At 34.8% G+C, this 26,273-nt stretch overlaps 1 protein-coding gene across 1 annotated transcript in view; it reads right to left on the bottom strand.

Moving 5' to 3' along the window:
• The window catches only part of WDR70 (WD repeat domain 70), a 139,227-nt gene that overhangs the window by 39,458 nt on the left and 73,496 nt on the right, over positions 1–26,273 (bottom strand). Inside the window, exon 10 of the mRNA XM_032206395.1 lies at positions 20,855–21,029. Within this exon, the coding sequence (XP_032062286.1) occupies positions 20,855–21,029 (175 nt within the window). The remainder of the gene's footprint in view (positions 1–20,854; positions 21,030–26,273) is intronic.

Here is a 26,273-nt window from a genome sequence, read left to right as displayed (position 1 = left end):
CAAAATGTAAAGTAATTAATATTGTTAATTGCTAGTAAAGTAATTAATATTGTTTACCCATTCAAATATCTGTTCTGAATTTGGTCCAAAATCTAGAGAATCTTTCTGTTATGACATTAATAATGACGGAAAGCTTATTTTGATGTGCAGATTTAGTTCAGTTTTCAGAGGAGTCATATAAGGCATTCATTCCACAAATGACTCTTCAACAAACAAAGGAGGACTTCAAACATGAAGCAAATGCTTCTTTCAGTATTTGGAGATAGAACACTATCGCCTGTATTTAACTACAGCGCTTGTTTTGAAATTAGTGTCTCTTTGAGCCAATTGCACATATTCTGGAGAAACTCTATGAACAGATTGCAATATACAACTGCAAGTCTATGTTGGGGTGTTTATAAATACTAAGAAACATATTTTATGCATCCAATTACAGAAAATTTTCCAAATACATGGTAACATATAGAGGATAAACTGTGAATTAGTTATCAGAAAATAAAATTTCTGTACTATTTGCTAAACATTGACAAGCAATTAAAATGATGTATATTCATCTAAGAAATACCAGAGACACTTGCATAAACATGATAAATTATTAATATTCACACCTAAAAAAAACAGACAGAAAGGTTACAATATGGTATTTATCTATTTAAATGAATTGAAAAAAACTTCGTTTGCACTACACACCACTTGTCAACCCACTGTGACAATGTCACATTGACACACATGTTAAAATAACTTTTTGTTTTTCCCCCCCATTTTACTGCAACTTTAATACAAGGTCTTATGTGTTTTGTTTGTTTGTTTGTTTGTTTGTTTTCCTTTTGTTTCATCCTGGGTCAATTTGAAACCACCCCTCACAGACCTTCTTTGTTTGTTTGTTTGTTTTCACAATATAAATTAAAATAAAGAAAAATATTTTGGAACCAACCAAATACTTTTCTTTGATGCCTTTGATGGGTGTGGGTGTGCATATTTAGGAAGTGAATATATAGGGTACTGTCCCTCTGCCACCACATAATGTTCTGAGAGTTTTGTATCTCCCTACTTCTACCTCTCTACATTTAACCAATTCTTGCTCTTTTTCTGCTGTTCCATAGAAAACAGAAAAACAGCAACACACTGATATTCAAGACTCAGATATTATTTGTCCCTTTATCCAAAAATGAAATCAATAGATCAACTGTATCTAAACTCTATCCCTCTTTGATGCTTTAGACATATATGTAATGCAAGACTCATCTGTAAAAGACAGTAAGATTGCATCAGCAATTCAGTTTATCTTTAAAAATCAATTTGCACAGTTTACCACTGAAAAGGTTGTTTTCCTAACTTTGAGCTCTGCAAGTTTGTCCTCCATATATTACTGTGCAAAGAAATATAACCCTGAATTGTAATACTAAATCAAATATTTTAAAATGATTGAAGGTTGCTCTAAAAATGAGAGAAGGTTGAACAAGAAGTTTTAATATACACTGGCAAGTGTTCTTTGCAGTTTTCAAAGAAAATTATGTGTTTGGCCTCTGGCCTCTTAACATATTTAACAGATGTCTAATCTTGCTAACAAATCATTAGCAAAAAAATTGTTATCAGAATGTTTCTTGCTGGAAAGACATGAAACAACACAACTAATGTACACATTTCAGACGTTTGATTCAGGAAGGGAAGGAAAGAGCATTGAAACACTAGATAAAACTGTGAAGATAACTAGGGCAAAGTGTATTCACATTTCTCCTTCCCTTTTGTGGCAGAAATACCCGCTATTATAGAGTATTACTCCAGTGCCTTACAAAATTTGACACGTTCATCGATCCTTAATTATTTTTTTTTAAGGTTTACCCATTTCAGCAAATTCTGTAATAATAAACCCTGTCTTTTGCTTCTTTGAAACCTTTCTACAGAATAACTCCAGCAATGCAAGCACTCTCTAGCTTTATATTAACACATATATTTTTGTAAGCAATTACAGCTGACTGGACTTGTATGCAACATGAATTGACAGGCAGAAAACATGAAGCACATGTGAGAAGGCAGTTGCAAGAATCAAGAAAACTAGGATAACTGCTAAATATGAGAATTTGCAATATTGTTACAGTCCTCACAGAGACAATGAGAACCAGAAAATAAATGGAAGCCAGAGAAAGGACAGAAAAAAAATGAAAACAAAAACAAAATGAAAACTACATGAATGGAGCATCAGTAATGAATATCCTTTCTGCAAAACTCTGGGTGGGTTGATGAGGAACAATATGAGAAACAAAGACAACAGTGGCCACACAACGTGCCTATCACAGAATAATGACCTATAACAGAGCTGCTCCGCATCACACTAACTGTTCTCCTTTCCCAGCGTCCCAAATATGACATGTTCTATGAAAAGCAGAAGACCGACCTGGTCAGTTTATTTACCCCAGAAATCCAAGCCACGTCCATTAGATACATCAACACTCTTAACTAAAGAAATTTTTGAACTTTCCACATTGTTTTGAGGATCTAGTATTTCAGAGGAAGCAAACACTTCCCTAAGATTGCATGTTTCCCACACACACTTTTCTTTTTCCTTAATGAAATAATGGTGTCCAGCCAAGACATTCTTCCATCTTGTTACTAACATCTTCACGATATTTTTAAAAGCAGAGGCAGTATATCAAGATAGGCACTGGGGACAATGAGACCTACAAAGTAGCATCATGCTTCTGCTATATAAATATTTCTCTGTATTTACAAAAATTTACTCATTACTGGAAACACAATCAACTCTTCTACTAATATCCCACTTACAGTCAAAGAAACTGTCCAACACTGCTAATGGCATGTGCCATTAGCAACATGCAATCTACTCAGGTTTGTTTCAGCACACGGAAGGTTTCTGAACAAGGAAGCTCATTTCCAGGCAGGCCTCTCGTGCTTGCTTACCAGCTGTTCCCCCTTTTTCACAACAAGGAGCATTGGAAATGCTTCTTGAGAGAGCTGGAAATCAGGATTCACCCTGATTTCTAATGTAAGGCAGAGGAGCAGGAGGAGCTAGGCAGAGCTACCAGAAAAACAAATCCCAAACAAACCATGTATGGCTGTCTGAGACTTAAACAACTGATTTCACCAGACCAAGATACTTAGAGCAAAATAAATAAACTGATACTGCTAATATTCACTGCAAAAGTGATAGTTTTTAATAAGCATAAAAGCATTCCAAGATAACATCGCAGTCCAGTTTCAAGGTGACAAAAGGCATGAGCTATAAAGCTTGGGAAAAAAAAAAAACACACCACCACCACAAACCAGAAACCTTTTTAATCACAGCTGAGCAAAGCTGTCAGGGCTTGTGTTGAAGGTGATTGTGTCAGAGATGCAATCTCAGAGCTGTGATCACAACTGACAAGACAGACACATTCCCAGCACGCTTTCCAAATTGCTATTTCCCCTTCCCCTATTTGTCCATCTCTACTGAACAATGCATGTTCACTTTGTTCTCAATTATAATCCAGAAAAGAAATTTAACTGTACCTTCTGGATTTGGTGTATCACTTACAAATTATCAGGTCTACATATGTCAGCTGAATTCAGAAACTGCTCCTTTTTTCCCTGAGTAGGTAGTTAGACTATAATCAGATGTTTTTCTTAAGTCTCTGTAAATATGATCCCAGGGCTTTCAAAGTTATCTGACAGCTCTTCAATACCACTTCCCATGGCACAGAAAGTGATGCTGTTTCAGTAATGAGCACGCTGATGCAAAACAAGATTAACTGGTGAAACATGAGGTTTTAGCTTTTATGTGATTATACTCTTATGTGATTTGGTCTTCTGTGTGATTTTCTAACTCGGTGACATTTTCATGTATCACTAGCAAACCTGAAACACTTCTTTCCCTTCTCTCAATCCTAATTAACTAATTATGAATACAGTAACCTATCTTTATTTGCAATAACCAAGTTGTCTAACTTGCTATTGTATTTAACATCCATTACATTCTCATCTGTTGCAACAAAGCCTTTTCTAGGGTGTGGGAGTGATTTTTCACGGAAGAAGCAATTCTTTGGGATTTCTTTTTTTTTTTTTTTTTTTTTTTTTTTAAATCTCATACATTTAATATCCCCCAAAAAAACTTCAACAGGTACTTTATATAGAGGATTTATAGTTAGTTGCAATTAATGAACAAACAAGATGACTCGTTTTTATATTTTTATTTTTTTAAAGTATAATGCAGCTTCTCTTAAACAATTGTATGGTAAGGAAAAAGCACGGAATCAGGAAAAAAATTTAGAAAAGGCAAGGGTTCTATTACTACTTTTTAAAAGTCTATACAATCTTCAGTCCCTTGTAATGAATAATACATTTTATCATGGAACTATGAATCAAATAAAAACATAAGTGTATAATGCTTAGTCGGAAAATATTGGTACGTTATGGAAAATGGCATTCTTAGGAGAGAAGCCATACAGCACTATAATCATAAGAAAAGATCGGTGCCTGTCCCTCTGCTCCCCTCGTGAGGAAGCTGCAGGCAGCCACAAGTTCCCCTCTCATCTAGGCTGAAAAAAATCAAGCTACTTCATCGGCTCCTCTCACATCTTCCCCTCTAGACCCTTCACCTTCTTTGTAGCCCTCCTTTGGGCACTCTCTAACAGTTTTATGTCCTTCTTATACAGTGGTGCCCAAACCTGCACACAGCACTGGTGGCGAGGACACACCAGCACAGAGCAGAGCAGGACAATCCCTTCCCTCGACCAGCTAGCAGTGCCATGCCTGATGCACCCCAGGGCAAGGTTGGCCCTCCTGGCTGCCAGGGCACACTGCTGGCTCATGTTCAACTTCATGTTGACCAGAACCCCCAGATCCCTTTCTGCAGGGCTGATCTCCTCTCTCATCCCCCAGTCTGTGCTTATAGCCAGGGTTGCCCTGTCCCCAGTGCAGAATCCAGCACTGGCTCTTGTTAAAGTTCACATTTTTGGTGATTACCCAGCCCTCTAATTTTTAAGATCTCTCTGCAAGATCCCTCGTCATCTGGGAGGGAATCAACAGCTCTTCCCAATTTAGCATCACCTGCAAACTTACTCAAAACACCTGCATCTAAGTCATTTATAAAAAAAAAAAAAAAAAAAAAAAAAAAAAAAGAATTGTCCCCAGAAGGGAGCCCTACAGAATCCCACTAGTGACTGGATGTCAGCCATCTGCTGTGACCCCATTTGCTATAAGCATTTGAGCCAATTGTTCAACCATCATATTGTGTTTTTATCTAGCTGTATGCTGGACATTTTGTCCAGAAGAATACCATGAGAAACAGTACTGAAAGCTTTACTGAAATCCAAAAAGATTACATTGACTGGATTCCCTTGGTCAAGCAGGTGGGTGTCTTCATCATAAAAGGAAATTAAGTTCATTAAGCAGGACCTTCTAGTCATGAGCCCATGTTGGTTACGATCAATGACTGCATAGTCTTTCGTGTGTGTTTCAGTAATTCCCAGAATACTTTTCTCCACAATTTTACTGGGTACTGAAGTGACTGGCAGACCTATAATTATCAGATATAGTCACAGTGAACAATTATTCAGCATTTTTAATAATGGCAATTGATATACATTGATTTCTACAAATAAATTTTAAAAATCTACATTTATAGAGAAGACAATGAGGCAATGAACCTGATGCATTTGACTATATGCGCTTTAGATACAACAAGGAAGCAAGCAGGCTGACTTGCCTTGGACAAGTTTATGAACCAGTCCAAATTGATGAGGAAACCCTTCCTATCTGCCCATGCTTCCATCATCAGTTAGAGCTTTTCATTTCTAAGAATACTGTTGACCACAGAAATAATTTCTTCTTGTTTAAATTAATTCATGAAGAAAGATTTCAGGAAACCATTTTAGAAAGATGGCTTCTTAACAGCAGTGCTAAATATTTGCCTAATGGTTTAAAAATGAAACCCCAACTGAATGTTTGGCTGCACTGTCAAACCTCACATTTGAGAAAATAATCTATCTTGGCCACAAAAAAATGATGCATATTGCTAATAAAAATAGCTTTTGGAAACTGTTCAGTTGGCATCCTTCGGGGATTTTTACACTGCATGTGAAAAACGTATAAGGATGCAAAATAAATGTTCTTTTGTATCTTTTCATAACTTATCTAACCCATCCTGTTATATCCCAGGGAATTTATGGTTTTCCTCCTTTTTATTACCACAAATATGGCTTCTGTAAAGCGAAATACGCCCGCCTGCATATTCTTTCAAAAATATATTATTCACTGAGACTTGCCCAGTTGCTGAAGGTTCCTCTGCCTTCTCAGAAAAGACAAAAATCTGAGCAATTTTCTTCTGCAAAAATTTCAGTAAAAATTTACAATTATATGATTTAATAGGATGCCACTGATAGTCCGCACTGCTGCAAGCTCATTATACTCAATTATACTATGCTTTGTATCAGTTAAAAGTAGTCTTTCACCTACTTGCAATAAATTAGCATCATAGGAAAAAGAATCAAGATGAGTCTAAAAGTCAACTGCCACAAAGTTATTCCCACCATAATTCAATATAATTTCTAATACTCAGTCAGTTTGCAGTAATCCCTAAGCTTAAGACCAATTATAATCATTTTATGGGTATACGGTGCAAACGGAATGAAATCTGACTGAAAATACAGACATTTACATTAAGCTATCACTTCTCATTTGATAACACTTCAGTCAAAATGGTGTGCTTTGCAGTGAACTATCCAAAGTAGTTTTATAACAAATTTAATGTTAGAATAAATAGAATAGTTCAGTTGGAAGGGACCTTCAGAGATCATCTACTGTAAATGCAATTGCTTGACTTAAGTTAGTTACTTGTTGAAAACAGCAGCTAAGTTAAAATATTTATTCCAGCAAGAAGATTGCATTTCTCTAAGAAATTAGTTATTACTTTTACTAAATTGCTTGTAACATACAGTGAATTATTTCTACATTATTTGATTTTTCCCATAAAAATGTGCTGCAAATTGTTCTATCGTATTTTCTCTTTTATTAATTAAAATAATATAGATTTTTAAAAAATGGATATGGTTTTCTTTATTTGATTGGAAACACAAAGAAGAGGAGTGCCTCAATTAAGAGGGTAAATGATTTTTTGCCACATGAAATATTTCAGTGATGAGCACTTGTAACTTAACGCCTCAGCAGTTTATAAATAATGGCTGAGACTATTAGAAGAGAATAGAACAGAACAGTTGGAAAGGACCTTCAAAGATCATTCAGCCCAAATGCCCTACCTCTTTGGGGCTAACCAAGAGTTAAAGCACATTATTGAGAGTCTTGTGCAAATGCCTCTTGAACATTGCCAGGCTAGGGGTATCCACCACGGCTCCAGGAAGCCTTTTCCAGTGTCTGACCACCCTCATGGGAAGGAAAATTTTCCTGATGACCTTTCTGAACATGCTCTGGTAGAGCTCCATGCTGTTTCCTCATGTTTTACCATTAGTTCCCAGGGAGCAGAGACCTGCACCTCCCTCTCCACCTTCCCTCCTCAGGAAGCACCAAGCTCACCCTTCAGCCTCCCCCCCCCCAAGACCAGACAGTGCCTCAACCCCAGCCTCTCATCACTAGCCATGCTTCCCAGACTACCTTCTTTCAGACTCTATTATGTTAGCTATATATATAACAATATATAATACACATAAAATAAAAGGGATATAATGTATAATATCAGCTATTATACCCCACTGTATTATATTTCAGACTCCACAATATTAGTTCAATATACTTAAGGATTTTCAAGGGCCATACATATTAAAAAAAAAAAAAAAAAGTCTATACAAAACAAAAAACAACATCATAATTCATCAAAGTATGCTGCTGGATTTGAGAAATTAAAGAAATCTCTTTCCTATTCTTCTGTTACAGGTCAATGGGACACTTGAAGGTGGGTGGGGGATCTGAGGTTTTTTAATAACTTAAGATACATCACTTCCTATCCAGAAGATACAGAGCTGCTAAATGCTTTAATTTCAGTTATGTATTACCTGATTCAACATATTACCTGATGAATTCTGTAACTACTGGATTAAGTCCCAGAGTTATGTGGAAGTAAAATGTAAAAGTAAGAATTCAGCAGAGTTACATGGTTGAAAAATAAAATAAAAATAAATAACTCAAGCAACCTTTATTTTCTTTTCAAATATTATTCTTATCTCAATTTCACGATTACTATCTTATTTTTTTTCCTTAAATTTATACAATTAACTAGCTAAATAAACAAATACGAAAACCTACACACTTATAAGCAAAATCCTGGCTAGCTGCAAAAAAAAAACTTCAATAAATTGTTTTCTACAAGTAGTTTACACTAACTCAACACAGTTTTCCACAAAGAATTTTTGTGAATTCCACTTAGCTTCAGCATTTATAAAACCAGAGTTACAGGTAACAAATGTACTTGTTTTACAAATAAGATACTACAGTGTTAATCACTTTCTATAGATACTTGAATTCATTTGGCATATAGCTCAGAAACAACACAGTGTCTTAACTCCGGCACATCAAGTTTTGGGGAAGCATCAAACTCAGCCTAAAAAAATTAAAACCTTTCATGATTAAAGGCATCTTGTAATATAGGTTTAAATTTAAAACCAAGATTTCAACCCTTCTGAAGGGGGATGCTCAAGTGTCTTGGATTTGATTTCTGACAACACTGAAATGACTTGAAAAACTATGTTTATTCACATACCTTTACACCACACAATGCCCTGTCATATCAAGTTTCCAAGCTAGCTTGTAATCAGGTAAGCATTAGGTAGAGCAAAAAGACTTGTAATAACTTTCAGAAAAGTATGTCTTGCAGTGCTTCTTTACAATCCCTGAATAAATTTAAAACATTAATGTTTTTGTTTTTTTTTTATAGGAAATGCAAACAGTACTTCTTAAAGTACTGCCTTTTCTGAAACTCTATAGTAACTCTCTTGACTACAATTCTCTTTTCACCTGGCATCCCTAAAATTCTTCTCCAGTCAACAAAAGAAACTAATTCTTCAGTGTTGTTTTTTTTTTCGTCTTCACTTTCCAGTTCCATTTCAGCACAGTACTTCACACTCATGTCTGACAGTTTTATATTTCCTCTACATCAGCAGTGGCATCTTTGGACCATAGGGAGATACGTGAATTGCTGGTTGTAAAAATTGTATCTCAAAAATCTCAATTGCACGATTCCCTTTTCACCAAATAGCTTTGTTTCTTTCTCCATTGCTCTTCTTCAGCCTTTTCATCCACCACTGCTTTCTCCTGCATCCATATTCCTTTCTTGTCAATTCTACTGGAATTCCTTCCCAAGTCTCAACAGATTCATCCCTGCGAAAGCCAACAATGATACCCCATCATTATTCTCATAAGCCTTTGAAGAAGTGCCTATTCTCTGTGCCCCTTATTCATCTTATTTTTTTCATTTGCTGTATGCCTTCTACATGTTGGCTCCATTCTTCACTGTTCCCGCTGGTGTTTGATTCTCATTCCTTCTCCCACTTTCACTGGTTACTCACCATCACTTAGAGGGAGACACTTGGTCTCAGAACTTCCCTCTCTACAATGTATTTCTACAAACCTTATTTACAACCGCAATTGCAAATAATTTCATGCCATTAAACTACCTTACAGGAAAAGTTACTTTATTCTCTATCTGCCTAGCTCATCTTAGTTCACCCTGACATCACTTTGTGAATGTTTAACTGGCTCGATATATTGAAAGCTGTTCCTGACTACCATGTCTTTCCTGGCTACCATATGTTCCTGGCTGCCATAACTTTCCTCAATTTCCCTGGAAGATTTAACCTCTTTTTAATCGCTCATCATAAGAAGATGTCATTACATACATCACAACATGTCATCTCCTTTCCATCATATATTGTAAAATATGCAATAATAAGTCCCAATCAATAACACTATTACTTTGATTTCTTTGCCTTCTTTCTACTCCACTGCCCTTAAAATGGTTCTTTACTTTCAGGGTGCACTGTCAGTTCATTTTGTCTAATTTAACAGCTGTATTTTACCAATGAGCTAAATACATATTCTGCCAACAAAAGTAATTACAGACCATTCACTTAATCCTCAAGCACATCTGTGTTTTTCTCACATAAAGAAAAACAAAGCCAAAAACAACAAAACCACCACATCTCCATTTTCCGTAATATATATGGACATGCTTTAAACTATCATTCAAAAACAACAAAAAAGGATACAAGCGGCAATTCAGTTTGCTCACTGCCTTGCCTTTGTTTCTTCAACACCAAAGAGTTTATTTTCTGACTTAGGCATGTTTTTTTCAGAACACTCAAATCTGACATTTGTTTTATACATGCAGACAGCAGCACATGCTAACCAAGCCCTGCCTCACTCCTACCTCAATGCAATAGCCAAGTAACAACAGGGAAATGTCTGGAGTACAGAAAACATTCATGCATCCCTGTCAATTCCCGCATCCCATTCAGCACCAGGCTTCCATACGTAGAAAATCAACTGCACATTTTCACAAATTTTGCCAATTGACAAGCTAATATCTGGCAGTGTGTTGCTTTCTGCTGATTAAAACAGGTGTCCTGACTTGCTCTGAGCTTCTCAAAAATCACTCAGGCTCTTGAAGGTGGCCTTGAATATAAACCAGTCCTCCCAGTAAGAAGTCAGGAATACACATGTACTAACTATGCTTTTGCAAGTCCTGGTGAAGCTGAGCCCCTGTAAAGATCACAGCAGCACACTCTGGTGACCTCTTGGCCTCAATCTGCTCTCCAAACAAGACCACAGGTGTGCATACTGGTGAGGAGAATGAAACAGGCCACAAAGCAAGGATACAGTGCTGTTTCTGGGCTCTTACCAAGGTGTGTGCTGATCACAGCAGCCACATTTGGCCGGCATGAATGTAGCTCTTGGTGTCCATAAGAAACAGTCTGTGATTATACAACGAACTAGATTTTTCTCAGAATATTTCACTGTATGTTTGAACTAGCACAGTACGTTCTAATTTGGCTATCCTATCCCAACCTTAAGAACAATGTATTACACCAAAAATTAAATGTAAATTAAGTTTTAGCACTTTATACAGGTAACTGTTTTAGTGCATAGCCAAATCTGGAAATGATACAGTTACATTGAAAAAGGTGAAATACCATATGTGTACCACGTGGTTCACCAAAGTGAACCATAAAGACATTTTTTCGAAACCTTATACACTGCTTAATATGAATTAAAATTACATGTTGAATGATTTAAGAGTACTCTGTTTAAATAATCTAAGCATTTATATATATTCAGAAACTTTATTAAACTAGAATTTCATTATAAGCTTGTGTGCACACTTAGACACAGAGCCGTGCTGCGTATGTATGCATGCACAAAGTGTGAAATCTATACATATGTGTGTGTATGTATGTATGTGTGTAGTCATGTAGGACTCCAAATCTAGTTCTCCATCTCATGAGAAATTCTTCCTTGGTTCAAGGAAGGCAGCTGTTCAATGGATGTATCTGATTTCAGTCTGTGTAGTATCACTACAGTCATACATTAAATAAAACACAGCTGGATAATGCTCCACCTATTTCACCACCCTCTCCACTAACTGTTTAGCACTAACATCTGTTGAAAACAAACTTTATAAAATAGGGATATAATTAAAAAAAACTTTATTTTAAAATATTTGCACTTTAAGAAGTTCTGCTTGTTAGCAAAGAAAGCCTCATGTATACTCAGATTTTAAGTATGAGATTTATACCTAGAGTTCAGAGAAACTTGCTCACTTAAGCCTGTCTTGCAAAAAATATATTACAAATACTTTTCATTTCATTGGTACAGTCCTGTAATTGCTGCTAAGAGATGGTGTAGGTATGCAGTTCATCTTTTCATGTATAATCACATGAGCACAGATATCTTACGGATTTTCTACAGATGCCATGCAAAATTTTTAATTGAAGTTAACTAGACTTATTATATGTTTTTCAGGAACTAAGGGAACCTTGGGTATTTTAAGGCTATTATGGCCAACTGTTCAATTCAAGCACATTTAAAGTGTATCCTTACAGTAGCACACCTTTTAGCAAACACAGACATGAAACAATCATTGTTTGTTCTTCTTCCGACTTTTTCTGATTCAAGTCACTATTTCTACAAATAGAGCTACATATAAAAGCTATGCTTCACTGTACTGTATCTTTCATTTTTTTTACACTTCCCAGTTTCTGACAGATTCATGGCAAATATTTTTGTATTTAAAAAATAATTTCTTAATAACATATGTCAGAGCACGTTTCAAAATAATTTGTGCTCTTATTCTACTGAACTAAAAAAAAAAAAAAAAAACTGTTTCTAAGTTTTTTTTTTCTAAATCAAAGTTATGAAACAGGTATACACAAGCATCACACAAAATTAAACTACAGGTTTTCTAGGACGGTATTGAATTTCTGATAGTGGTCAGTGACATAGGAATACACGACAATCCCACAACTATTAAATAGGAAGAATTTGTTATTCATGTTCTACATTAAATCTCTGGAAAATTTAGAAAAATTGTCATATTTAAGATATTTAAGATGAGGCAAATATTTTAAACAATAGTGGCAAAAATTAAGTAAATGAAAAGTTTGCTCTACTACATTAATGAAAAGAATCAAGAAAACTGAAGAGAACAGCTCTCAGTATTTTCTAAAATTCACTTCATAATATTCTTTATGAATATAGAAAGCTTTTTAAAAGTTATGAATTGATGAGAAGCACAAAGTCTGCCAGAAATACATCTAAATATGAAACTGAAATGAGGTGAGGGGCCTATAAATTAACCCAAGACAAAAAGCAAGCATATGCAGACAGAAAGTACCTAATCTTCAATCCACAGACTATGATCTGTTCCACAGAGTAGATGTCATTATTTCCTACTTTTTGTTCTTAAATAAATCTATTTGATCAAGTTGTAATTCCTTTGCTTTTGTAAGCATTTGAAAATACGGGACTTTTAAACTTCTCTAATAAAACAAACTTAATGACTACGAGTTGCACAGAAATGTACTTTTCACTGCTTCTATGAAATTCACAGTATAAACCTGCTGTCCATCTCCTCACTACCCTAAAGTGACATACTATAAACCACAATGAGAAACATTTGGACGCCAAAAGAGCTTCCTAATAAACATGCCAAACACAAAAAAGTTTTCTAGAGTTACAAACCCTCTCAGGTTCTAGATAGACAGACATTTTCAGCTTGCTTGAGCAGTACACATACTACAGTACGTAAAAGCCATTTCTCTGATAAGCCAGATGACTCCAGAGCTCACTTGTTGAAGCAGAGCATCCGTCCTTTAACATTTTGTCTCTACATACAAGGAACATTATCTTTTATTATTATTCTCAAAGTTATAAAATAAATATACATAGGAAAATTTTCTGTAAAATAACAGAAGCTAGCTCATGAAGGCTCTTCTATTCCCATTTAGAAATAATTCATATCAGATTAATATTAATAACACTACAATATTAATACAGCAAATCATGTTTTTAATTAAAGCCAATCACTATTTTTATTTATTTATTTATTTATTTATTTTGGTACTGCTATTCCTCCAAATAGTAGTCCAAAGATAGATACATAATCCTTGTGGGGTAAGCCTTTTTTTCTTTAATCACACATGAATCTGAACTAAAATCCTTTATGCTATTTTCATCAGAGTGTGACAGAGTAAGATTTAGAATTCCTTTCATCACTAGATTAACTAGTGCAAACATTTAGATAGTTCTTAACTATAAACTGTTTATTACATAAGAGAGAAATGCACTTAGAAATATAGCAGGGCCCATTTTATCTTAGCATATGACTGTCAGATTCTTTACTGCAGATAGTTTCAGGGTACAGATAGTGATGTACTGACTAAACCAGGCGTATACAAAAAGGAATAATATATGAATCTGTTAATATTTGCTGCTGGCAAGCCCGTGTGTGATTTCCAGTTTCTGGAGCACAAATACATATGGAATGAAAGGGTGGGACATTATGGATATGGAAAACTTAAGGTAAGTTTGAAAGGGAAATATAGTATATTTGGATATCTTTCATCTCATATTTACACAAGAAATTTCCAGCTGTAGCCAGACTGCCCTCTTCAAAGCATGAAGCATGTTACATACTTCAGGGAAATTGAAAGATTTGCCTGATGTTTAGCTGTAGTACTCATTTCAGCAAATTTAAGGACAGTCATTCTAAATTGTTTCTATTAAATATTGACATTTCATTGGAATACTTTTAATGCTGTAGAGGTGCCCAAAATTATAGGTAAGCAAAACCAAAACAAAATATCCACTGCCAAAGTGATGAATAAATTTTAGCTGGTGTGAAAAGAGCATAATCCTGGAATGCTGTAAACCATCAGATGACAAAGACACATTACAATCTTTGGCTAGAGGAACCAGTAACTGAGTAAGCATAAGCACAGTAATAAAGCTTTTTAGTAGACTGACACAAGACATGCATTTCAGGAATTCAGTACTGAGAGCTATGTCTATGTCACCATATAAGAAAAGCAAGCTGCAACTGTGCAAAGATCCAGCACTGTCCTTCTCCCAAAGCATGGGCATAAATCCCCTCACAGAACTTTCCAATTAATGGAGAAAATATTTACAGCAAGTCTCAGATCTTACTACTAGCTTTCACTACACTGTCTGGCAGCATCAGCTGTAAAATCAATCAAGAACAACAAAATAAAGTTTACAAAAAAAAATCCAAATAAGATTTGGGCTTGCATTCCCATTCCAAAACAAAAGACTCACCCCATTCAGGCCAAAAAGAAGTATTTTACGTGATTTTTATTACCTGAATCTGTGTAATCAGATGTAATGTATTTCTTCAAAGTCTCTCTACTATTTGCAATATTTTTCACCTCTGAAAACTCTGCCTTAAAACATCTCTGCAGTTATACTGCCCACTACAAAACTAAAGCTTACTAAAACCCTTTCAAAGCAGAAGATCACTAAATATAGAAATGTATTTATCTTCCATCTATAAATCATGCAATTATTTGGAAAATACTTTTAACATGACTACCAGTAATTAAAAAAGGTACAGAGCTTAGATCTGCTTAACTTCAGAGCATACTGCAACATCCCACTTTTCTTCCCCTTATTTTTTGAGGATTAGGTGGTTTAAGGGTGTGTGGAAAACTGGTTATTAGGATTACTGCTTGATCACACCACTTTTGGGGATATTCATGTGGGCAGCCTACTAGCACAGTGTTGAATTTCATTATTATTGTGCATTTTAAGTTCTGTAAAATCACTTAGAGCTTTAGCTAAGTAGTTTAAAAGTGATCAAAATACATGAATTATTCTAGAAATTCAAAATCAAAATAAGGTTTTAAGACCTGGAAAAAGAAAACACTGGCAAAGCAATAGTTCAGCAGTACCACAGGAGATGCTTGCTTTGAGCCGGAAATAGCTTAAGAAATAGAATGGAGTAAAACATACAACCAAGTCTTTTATGAAACAAGAAAGAATGAAAATAAAGTTTAGCACTAGCTATAACATTCTGTCCCTAAGCACTGAATCAATTTATATTTAGTATTATGTTGAAAATCGTTGCAACTCTTCAGATTTGCACTACATAAAAAAGATAAACCTATTACTGATAAATCTGTCAAAGTTAATTCCTAATTACTTACAGTACACCCTCTAGATGCCTAAAGGATAATAAAAATTACTACCCAATTTAATATAGCTAAAAACAAATAAACAGTGACAACAAAAAACAGACAAGACTTTGTGTGCATAAGCTGTTCTTTTGGTTCTTGAAGGCATATAAAAGAACTCACTACTCCTGACAAATTCTGCCTCCCTGACATCCTTATCAATATTTTTGTATCATGGCTGCAACAATATTACCATACAATACAAGACATGTCAAACTAAGAACCAGGATTCAGTCTGCATATGCAGCGAAGCTTTGTATGCAATCCAGAGCTAAATGCAACCAGAAAAAGCTGGAAGGAAAATTCTCGTAACTGGTAGCTTCATCAGACGATTTGAAAGACTAACAAAGAAGGTTCACCTTCCTCACCCTAGTAACTCCCATTTGTCACTGAAAAACATCTTGATCCTTTCCTGTTTAGAGTGGAAAATGAGGAGAGCTTTTTTGTTGATGATTTTAAAGAGACTTTAATCAACTTTAAATCGTATTACACTTTTAAGCTACGTATCAGGTATACTAACAGTCTTCACAAAAATTACTTCAGTCTTTAAAGAGAGCTATAAATGAGATACTCCTATTTCTACACAGGAAAACTATGGCATAGAGGTTTACTGATTACAAGACACACTTCATTCTTAATGCTAAAGACTGGCTCCATGGATCACCTTGTTCAGCAATATATATCACTATTGGTCTTTCAGAAATCTCTGAGTGGGCAAGCATAGGCAAAGATGAGGATTCTGAACCTATCTGAACTGCAGGTAAACCTAGTGGTTTTATTGCACTGTCCTGCAAATCAGTATTTTTCAAGGTTCTGTCTTATTTTTACCACTAATGCTCTCCAGTTCTCCACATTTGCCAAACACTTCTCAATGTCTCAGAATATTTAAATTGAGTGTTCTAATGTGTTATGTTATGATTGACTATTTCACACTATTGTTTCCACTACTCATTGGAAGTTTTAAGGAAGTTATTTTTTATGTCCTTTGAAGCTGTTATTTTAAGCCAAGTTGACAGTGTTCATAATATTTCAAACAAACTGACAGATAGTTCTGCTAATGTGCACTGTAAATGCACATATACATGAACCTTAAAGAAAAACCATGCACTGACTAAATAACACACATGAGAAAATAATACAGATTTATGACAAAACGAAAAAACCCTCTGAGGCAGGTGATTATAATGGATCATGATCGTGCTGAGGAAGTTTGGAGAAAGGCAAGGCAGAGCTGGAATGCATTTGGCTAAGTTCAGCATTAGCAAGTTACCAATGTCAGTGTAATGAAGACCAAAAATAAAAAAATAAAAAAGTAAGAAAAAGAAGCGTTCCTCCAAAAGTGTTTTTACTCTCACTGCATACAGCTGGGAGATTTGGAATTGCACCAGAAAAACAGTGGAAGCAGAAAAGTGAATGAAACACTTATGTGCTACTAGCCAGAACTATAGAAGGAAAACTGATCACATACTGAAGTCATGGCCCTATGCACCGCAACACAATTAAAAAATAGCAGATACCTAGACGGCTCTAAGTGCCTTGGAAAAAACAACTAACTCATGACCCTAACTTAAAACAAACAGCTACTTTAGCTTTGACAAGAGAAAAAAAAAATATATTATTTTTTTAACTAAAATATATTTATATATTCAAAAAGATAATTTAACCGCACCATTCTGGACTGAATTCTACGTTACTGAGAAGTAAACATAAACGATTCTAGGCTGGTGATGGGAAACTCACTGTAAAAATCCACTTTGACTGCAGTGCTCCAGGGTTTACAAATAGTGATTACAATCCAAATCCAGCTCAATATGGTAAATCAGTGCGCAATATAAACAGCCTGTTTCCACTGCCAATGTTTCAATTGTTTAAGTGTTCCCAAGATGCTACCACACATCATCAGGGTTCCTGTAAGTCAGTTGTAAAGGCATCAAGTCAAGTCTGGAGCAGAGGACAATAAACCTGTAACCGGCAGTCAAACTAGGGTTTCAATGGAAAGGAAGTTTTCTGGGAGCTTTGTCAGGCAGCTCCTGCCAGCTTGCACACAGGCATAGGTTTGAGAGCCACTGGAGGAAGCGCGCTTCCTACCAGCACTGCAGCAATGTGCCTGCTGTGATTGAGGCCAAGGAACTGAGTACCCCTTTTGTTCTAGGACAGAGCATTATTAGACCCTCCAACCTAGCAGTGATAGTCACTTTTGCTCTTGGTACTCTTGTTTGCATGACTCTTCTCCTGTGGGAAAGCAGAGGCCTTATGTTTTTCTGGCAAAGAGAAACTTCCCTCTACCTAAGTTGGCTCTGCTTGAGGGTTGTCATTTATTTTTTTTTTATTTTTTTTTTACCCTTTTCTGCATCTTAAATAATTAGGCTGGAGTAGGTCAACTAACATAATGGTTTCTGTCACAAATAAGTCTGTCTAGAAACCTTAACAAACTCTGGAGTAACAGGCAGTATGGATAGTACATGGTGTGAGCCACAATATCTGGTAAGAACACCTTCCTAGACTTAGTTTGTGCTGTTACTGTCTCACATGGGAACAATGGTATAATGCTCTTTATATTTGTGCTTAAATGCGAATATGACTTCAGAGAGTCAAAACAGGCCTTTATTGTATCAGCTCTGGCATGACAGTAGGGTGAACTATGTATGTGCCAAATCCATAGTTAAAATAATGATGCCAGAATCATTCCTAATTGATCAAGGATAAGAAATTACAGCAACTATTTTCTGCTTTGAAACACTGGTGGTTTTTGTTACAGACTCAATTGAGTCTTCTCAAGTTAAACACAAATGCTGTCTTAATTTGGACTTTAAACAGAGCTGGTATTGTAGTACAGTAAAAGCTGTGTACACAGTTCTACACTTGTTTCGACAAAGTCAAAGAATATTTGATGGATGAGCATTAAAATTTTTCTTAAATCAGAAGTTAATATATCTGCTATGCATTTCTTCAAGCAGCTCACTCCTGCTTCACAGCTTTGCCTATCTCTCTGTGTTATCTAAAGCTGCTTGTACCCCAAAAAGTGCACCACTTTGTCATAACTTACATTTTCTTGTTTGCCTTTACAAGAATCTCTGTATCCTGTCAAGCCAGTAAGTGCTTTCACCATTCCTCTGCAAGAGTCAATCTCATCCCTGTCCTCCTTTTTCAAACTCGTATTTTGAGCACGTGTTTCTTTTTTTCTTCTTCTTCCTCCTCCTCCTTTTTTATCCCTTCCCAATGGCAATATAAGATGGGGGCCTTTTCTTTTAATTATTGTTATTTCACTAAGTTGCATTTTGAACAGCCTGATTTTAACTACATGCATAGATTTCCAATGCGTACCAACAGTTTTAACTAAGAATGCCACAGAAAACAATCTACACAGCTCCTTTACATGAAAGTCTTGTATGTTTCTTAATTATGCCAACAAAAGTGAAGGCAAAAATTCCTTAGGCTTTAAAAATGCAAACTCAAGGACACTATCAACATCATTTCCACTAGGAAATGACTTTAGTCTTGCTTTGGTATACAGGGGTCACCAGTTGGAAATTGCACAAGATGCACAGGATACGTCTTTAAATTATTCATAATCACCTTAAACTGCACTCAATCAGCATTGCAATATGTCACCTTATAGACACACTAAAGTTCAAAAGGAAAAGCACATGAAAAAGCAGACTACCAAGAGCACTATTGTTAAAACTACACCAGAAAGCTTAATATTTCAATACTGTATATGTTAAAATAAACAACATACACAGGTGATGAAAGCCAGTCTCTGAAAAATTTATTATTCTGTTAGAACAAGTTTACACTTAGGATGAATTCTCAAGCTTCATGCCATTAGGAAGTTTTACTGGGTTTATAGTGGAAATAAAAACAGAAATAAAAATAGATGACAATCCAAAAATACAGGCTGTACTTTGAATATGATCAACAGACTTTCTTTTTTCTTTACATCTATACATTTCCCCTTGCCTCCAAAGATCAAATTTAATTCAAGCTTTTTAAAAAACTCCCTAAATTGCCTATTTGCATTTTTAAAATCAAGTGTTTTGAAAGATGAAGTTGAACAGATTAATACAACATGTATTAGTTCAGTAATATTTCCCTCAAACCATCCTTTCCTAATTGTACACTTTCCAAAGACTTATGATGTCAGTTTGATTCTAAGGATTTTTTTCTCCCTCCACCCCTGCCCCCAACTTCTCTATATTCTTACTTTGCCTTTCAAACAAATTGACCCTATTCTCAGTTTCTCCTCCTATACATGCCGTAAGTATTTATCCCATTGACATCGAAGGGATTGGGCATGAATTCCCTGGATAAGATGGGCATACAGCAGATAGTTAGTGATTAATTTAAAAAGCAGTAAAGTTTTGACTGGTGAATTTGTGCTCCACTTTCCAAAATTAAACCTTTGTAACTGGACTGTTTGTAGACTACTACACAAAGCAAAAGCAAGCAGTTCTAAACTTCAAATGATAACATAGTAGTAAGAACTGTATGCCTTCTTTGTCAGACTCATTAACTGCTTGAGATTCAATTTTAAGTTCAGTATCAACAGCAGAAATTACCTACAGAGTATATTTCATAATTTTGCACATTTAAAGAAATTGAAAGTTCTGATTCTGACTTTTTTCCCTCATTCCCATATATTGTTCAAATTTGCCATAGTATTAAATTCCTCATTTTGGACAATTTAATGTCCAAATTTTCTGCATTTGGCATTTAATGTGTAGCACAATCCTTGTCTTCACACGCATGGATGTTATTCTCCTCTGCCTAGTATCTGAGTAAATAACTGATTTTGGTATGAAGTTCTACAAATTACTGCGTAATGTATACAACATCTCAAATAAAATATGGAATTACATATTTTAAATTACATAAGAACCAACAAAGTAGAGCTTTTTCTGCATATATTATATCTTAATTGAATAATATTCCAAATATGCATATGTGGCCAACAGCTATATTACTATATTAGTGTTTTGTATTGAAGAGCAGCAGACTGCTCTTCTGTCATTCATTACAAGGCAGGGGAAATGTTAAATCTTACCTGTGAGTTATTTAGATTTCAGAGGGAAACAAAGGGTAAAATATCAAAATTGATTTTATCAGCTGCAACATTCAGCCCTTGATACATTAGAAGTTAGTATTTTTATTACGTATACATTACTTACACTCATATTCCTATCCCAGATCTGGATGGAGCCATCTTGACAGCCAGCTGCAATAAGTTTACCATCTCTGCTGTACGTACAAGTTGTAGGAATGACCCGTTTACCTTGAACTGATCGTGGCTTAAATACACTTTTGTGCTTTTTCTCATTGTTAACATCCCATGTTCTCACAGTTCTGGAAAAAGGTTTAAAAAGAGTTGTTTTAGGTGAAGCTAATGGACATAATAGAAATAATCATTTATATGATATCATCAAACATCTTTCACAGCATAAATGGCATATTATATTATTCAAATAAAAGTTGTAATGACAAAATAGCATTGAAGATATGACATAGTAGTCATGAAACTACAGTGTAAGAATCTTTCCAAGTAAGAAACATCATATTCACAAACAAGCACATGAAAGTTAAAAAGAAAATAAAATAAATCCCATTCTTCCCAAATTTTCATCTAAATACATGAAATTATTTCCTACTGGAAGAAATGACTGAAGATTAAAACAAAACTGCCTATGACAAGCCTATTTTAAATTGTGTAGTTATTCTTCAGGCTTTCCTGTATTTTAAAAAGGCATTTTAAATTATTAATTGCAATGTTATTGTAGTTCTTTTGCTAATACTGTAGGTCTTCAGTTCTGAGGTAAAATTGTTCTTCAAATACTTTATAAAGAATTATTGATGCAATATTGTGTTGTGTTTTGTTTTTTTTTTTTCTTAAGTTGAGCTTTTCCCACATTATTAACAAAATACATCCTTTTTCGTTTAAATGGAAAAGAGTATCTGTCTGGATCTTCAATGTTTCTTAGATACACAAAAACATCCAAATGAGAGAGAACTAAAACACTGAGATACAGGTGGAATCTTTAAATTGTCTTAGATACAAATGTTTTCTGTCCATTTAATACGCTGAGTTCTTTCCAGATAAAAATTCAAAACTCTTCTGGCATCTAATGCAGAGAAGAGTTTCAGGATTTGGCAAAGGAAGTAAGATCATTAATTTAGAAAGAAAGAAATCACTAAGTTCTCAGGACAACCTCATTTGTTTAGACTATACAAACATTGCCTATGATCCAACAGCACGTAATTCACTGGTCTTTACTAAAGCAAATACCACTTCAACAAGGCTGCCATTTTTCCAGAACAAGACACTGCAGCACAGCATTAGCAACTTCCACCAGAGCTACAAGACAGGCTACAAAGCTGACATTCATAATTCTAGGATAAAACTAACAAGAAAATCAGATGGAAATAGCTCGTGGAGTTATATATAATTGCACTTTTAATGACAGTAATGAGACATCAGTAACCTGAAATAGAATGAATCTCCGGTTGTCCATAATAAAGTCAAGATTAGTGTCATTTTTTAAAAGCTTCCTAATCTGTTATCTGTAAGGCATCGTTTTATTGTTTTGTTTGGAGCTTCAGCATAAGACATTCAAGTGTTCTGGTGTTTTGTTGTTGTTTTGTTTGTTTTAAGAAAACATTGGATTACAATGTATTTTCTAGGATCTTACAAAGAAACTTATGCTGCTATATGGAACAAGTTGTCTATCAAGGGCACAGAGTTACCACTCTTGGAGATATTCAAAACCTGACTGGACATGGCCATAGGCTAGGGGCCTAGGTGACCATTGAACAAAATGATTGAGCTAGCTTTGAACAGGATGGTTGGATTAGATGATATTCAGCAATTGTTTCCATCCTCAACCATTATGTGATTCTGAGATTCCCCTTTTATTCTCCTCTCCTTGCTTTAGCAGTAATCATCTTAATGTCCTACCTTATAACCTTTTTTTTTTTTTTTTTTTTTTTTAAAAAGACTTTGGTCCTCCTCTTTTTAGGGCTCAGTGTCCTGTCAAAACCTCAACAACTTCAGAATAGCATAAAGCATATTCAGACCTTATTCATTTTACATTTTAACTGTCAAGAAGGAACTAACACTTGAATAGTTCTGTCTGTTACATAATATAAGACGTAAAGAAAAAAAAAAAGGTTTTGATCCCTAAATCAACCGTAGTGTCAGCAGATTGGAAGAGAAATCGAAGTTTCTTGCCCTGCTGCTTCTGCTGCAGACAGTTGGTAATACGCCCCCACATGTGAATTAAATGCCCTGTTAAAAAGGCCCACATAGCCTATAAATTGTTTTGTAAGTGTTCTCTTAATGTCCCCTCAGCATTTTCCTAATGTCCCCATACCGAATATGTTGAATAAGTTTATTGTTGCCCTGCTGCAATTTGATCTAAGTATAAAACTTCTCTAATAAAGAAAATCTTTTATAAGAAATCACCTATTATTTACAAACAGATCAATCGTTCCCAGAGAGCCCTTAACTCTTGAGCTAAGCCTGAGCCCTTTTCAAGTCAGACCTTTTAAGTGTTCTCATTTTTTACAGAAACACTTCCAGGTTTTATTAAAGAAAAAAACGGACATCATATTACAAAAATACAATGGACAAAATTTCAGGTTACCACATAAACCACTGTGCCCTTGTTATCTGACTGAGTGACCACAAACCACAACATTAGGAATATAAACTATACATGTTTTATATTTTCTTTCAGACTATTGATGGACTAGAAGTACAGGACTCTCTGAAGGATTCCAGAGACACTTTCTCTGCTGCATTATAAGGGCCTTATTGCACAGTCTGAGTATGATGTAGACTAATTTGTTCTGACATTCCTGTTCTACTCTCCATGCTCTGTCAATAACCATCTCAACGTCCTGTCTTTCCTTTCAACAGGCACTTTGATGCTTTGCCCCTTTGTACTGTTTACACTTGAAACTTATTTGAGTCTTTTTCCAGTCCCTTTTCCTCACGACATCTAATCCTTCTCAAAAATTAACTCCTCCCATTCTAGCCAGAAGCAAGGGGGATAAACAAGAAAGGAAGCCCAGAAACCCAAATAATTTATCTTCAGGAGAATGTCTTTAAACTAGCAATATGGCAAACAACTGCTAATTGACATTGCTTCTGTATTTTCTCTCTTCTTGACCATCTGCTCTTGACCATCAGTCTCTATGCTGCAGCACAGCAAAGCCAGAGAATTCAATTCTACAATTTGGAATGTCTTTGTTTGTTTGTATGTTTTAGAGAATATTTTGGACCATTGATGCCTCTTCCTCCTTCTCAGACATAACAAAGTAATAACTGAGATTGCATTACTTTAGTCCCATTTTCATTTCCTATCTTATCCTGGGGTCAAATCTGATTTTTGTACTGAAACTAATAAAAAAAAAAAAATACCGTTGGGTTCAATCAGATCACTTCTAGGAGACTCCTTTTGAGCTAAAATGCCTCTTATTAAGAATATCTCCTTAGGCCTATAATAAGTGTGGCTTGAAAGAATAATGTTGTTTTACACTCTAGGTTGCAGTACTAGAAGTATAAGATGAATAATATTTACCTATTGATAACTATAACCAATGCATTTTTTGAACTCCACTGAAAACACAAGGCAAACATTTCCTGGCTGAATTTCTATGTCCCTGCCTGTTCTCCCCTCAAAACAAACTATGTTTAACCAAAATTTGTCCATTAGCAAAAACATTTTTAATTGTTCCTCCAACATGTAATACTGTTCTTTCATCACAGCCAATTTTTATATACTGAAAGATAAACACAGCCATAAATCTTTTTAATTTCTCCTTCAAAATTTTCTTTTCAAAGAGAACTTCTCTGAAAAAGGCTCCACATAGGCAAGTTTGAATTTAACTTTTTAAATGGTGGATTCCACATCTGCAAAACAGATTTTGTAAAGTTTTTATATTTGCCAAGAGCAATTCAAAGCAACTTAGAAAAGGACGGGAATGTTCTTTTGGAAAGGTAACATGGATATTTTCCTGACCACTGAGAAGTTAAATGATCCATACTTAAATAAACAACTAATTTAATTACTGGGATCCTTTTTTTTTTTTTTTTTCCCCTTCCCACAAGTAGTTTTTCTCTCTCTTTTTTTTCCCTCTCATGCTCTTACAATGTTATGACTTAGTCAAAATTTCTAGTATAATTAATTATTGAGAATGCTGCTGTATTACACAGATTATTAAAGCTATTTATGTAGCTATGTATCCCAGCCTGCAACCATGAAAAATGTCTCTAAGTCTTGATTCATCAAGTAATACTATTCTAACATTCTACTGAAATTCAGGGAATGAACCAATTTAAACATTTTAAAACCTAACATGTCAAATTCTACACTAAGTTTCTCTGTCCACCCCATCTCTTTCTCCATTTCTACTGGACTGCAAATCTCTCATGCACACTATTGAATGTTATTAGCATTTAATGTTAATGTTATTTAATAATAGTAGAAGTCTATTCTTTTGAAACTTACAGCCAAAAAAAGCAACAGAATTCATTACTACTGCAAGTACAGATAAAGGCCTAACTTTGTACATCTAGTAACTGCAATTCAATGCCAATCTTTCTCATAAAATATAACACCTTCCTCTATGATAAAATTTGACCAAAAAGGCTAGCTTGGAAAGCTATTGGTTAGTTTAAAACCACCATAAAAATACTGCTACAGTTGAATTTATATGCAGAACATGGATTTCCAAGTCATCTTAATCACTGATAGAAAATGCATTTTATAAAGGAGTTAAATTTAACACTTAAATCAAAACGAAAAAACAAGAAAACAAACAACAACAACAAAAAAAGATCTTAAAGCAAGACTTACATTATCTTTTTTTTTTTTTTGACAACATAAAGCAACTCTACCTACACAGAAATGAAATCAAGAAACTTAAACAATATGTTGAAAAACCATGTAAAGTAGAACATGTAAAAAGAACAGACAGATAAGATATAGTCGAAAAGCTCTGTTAAGATTCGGCACATATAGTGACATAAGAACATGTCAGCAAGAAAACTTTCAATATTGTATTCTCTTTGCGCTCTTTCAGCGGAACTAAGTTATAGCCTTCTCTTGAGCACATGAGATACAATGAAGGTCAAATCACCTGCCAGATACCAAAAAAAAAAAATGTATACACATGCAGATGGAGAAATACAGAGAAACTTTCCATACTTGTTTGGCAGAAAAACTTGAAATAAGCTACCTACTCCCAGCATCTGAACAGAGTTAAAATAATTTAAACCAGAGTGAACCAGAGTACAAGAAAAGAAGAAAAGTCATATTCAGCATAAGTAAATTCATAACTATGGAAGAAACTGCCAAGAAAATAGACACAGCATTGTAATTTATAACAATTATTCTGCTTGTTAGTTAAATTATCCCAAATGTTTAAAAAAAAAAAAAAAACTTTAATATTTTACCAGAATAATAAACAAAACATCACAATTTTATTTTTGTGACATGCAGCAAGTAGACTGAAGCAATTATGAAACTGTATTTTTCTGTATTTCCAAATAAAATTGGATATTCTGCCACTATTTAGATAACTACAGCT

The sequence above is a fragment of the Aythya fuligula genome, chromosome Z (genome assembly GCF_009819795.1).
Source record: "Aythya fuligula isolate bAytFul2 chromosome Z, bAytFul2.pri, whole genome shotgun sequence".
NCBI classification, from domain to species: domain Eukaryota; kingdom Metazoa; phylum Chordata; class Aves; order Anseriformes; family Anatidae; genus Aythya; species Aythya fuligula.
Note: the sequence above shows the minus strand (reverse complement) of the source record. Positions and strands in the feature narration are given on the sequence as shown.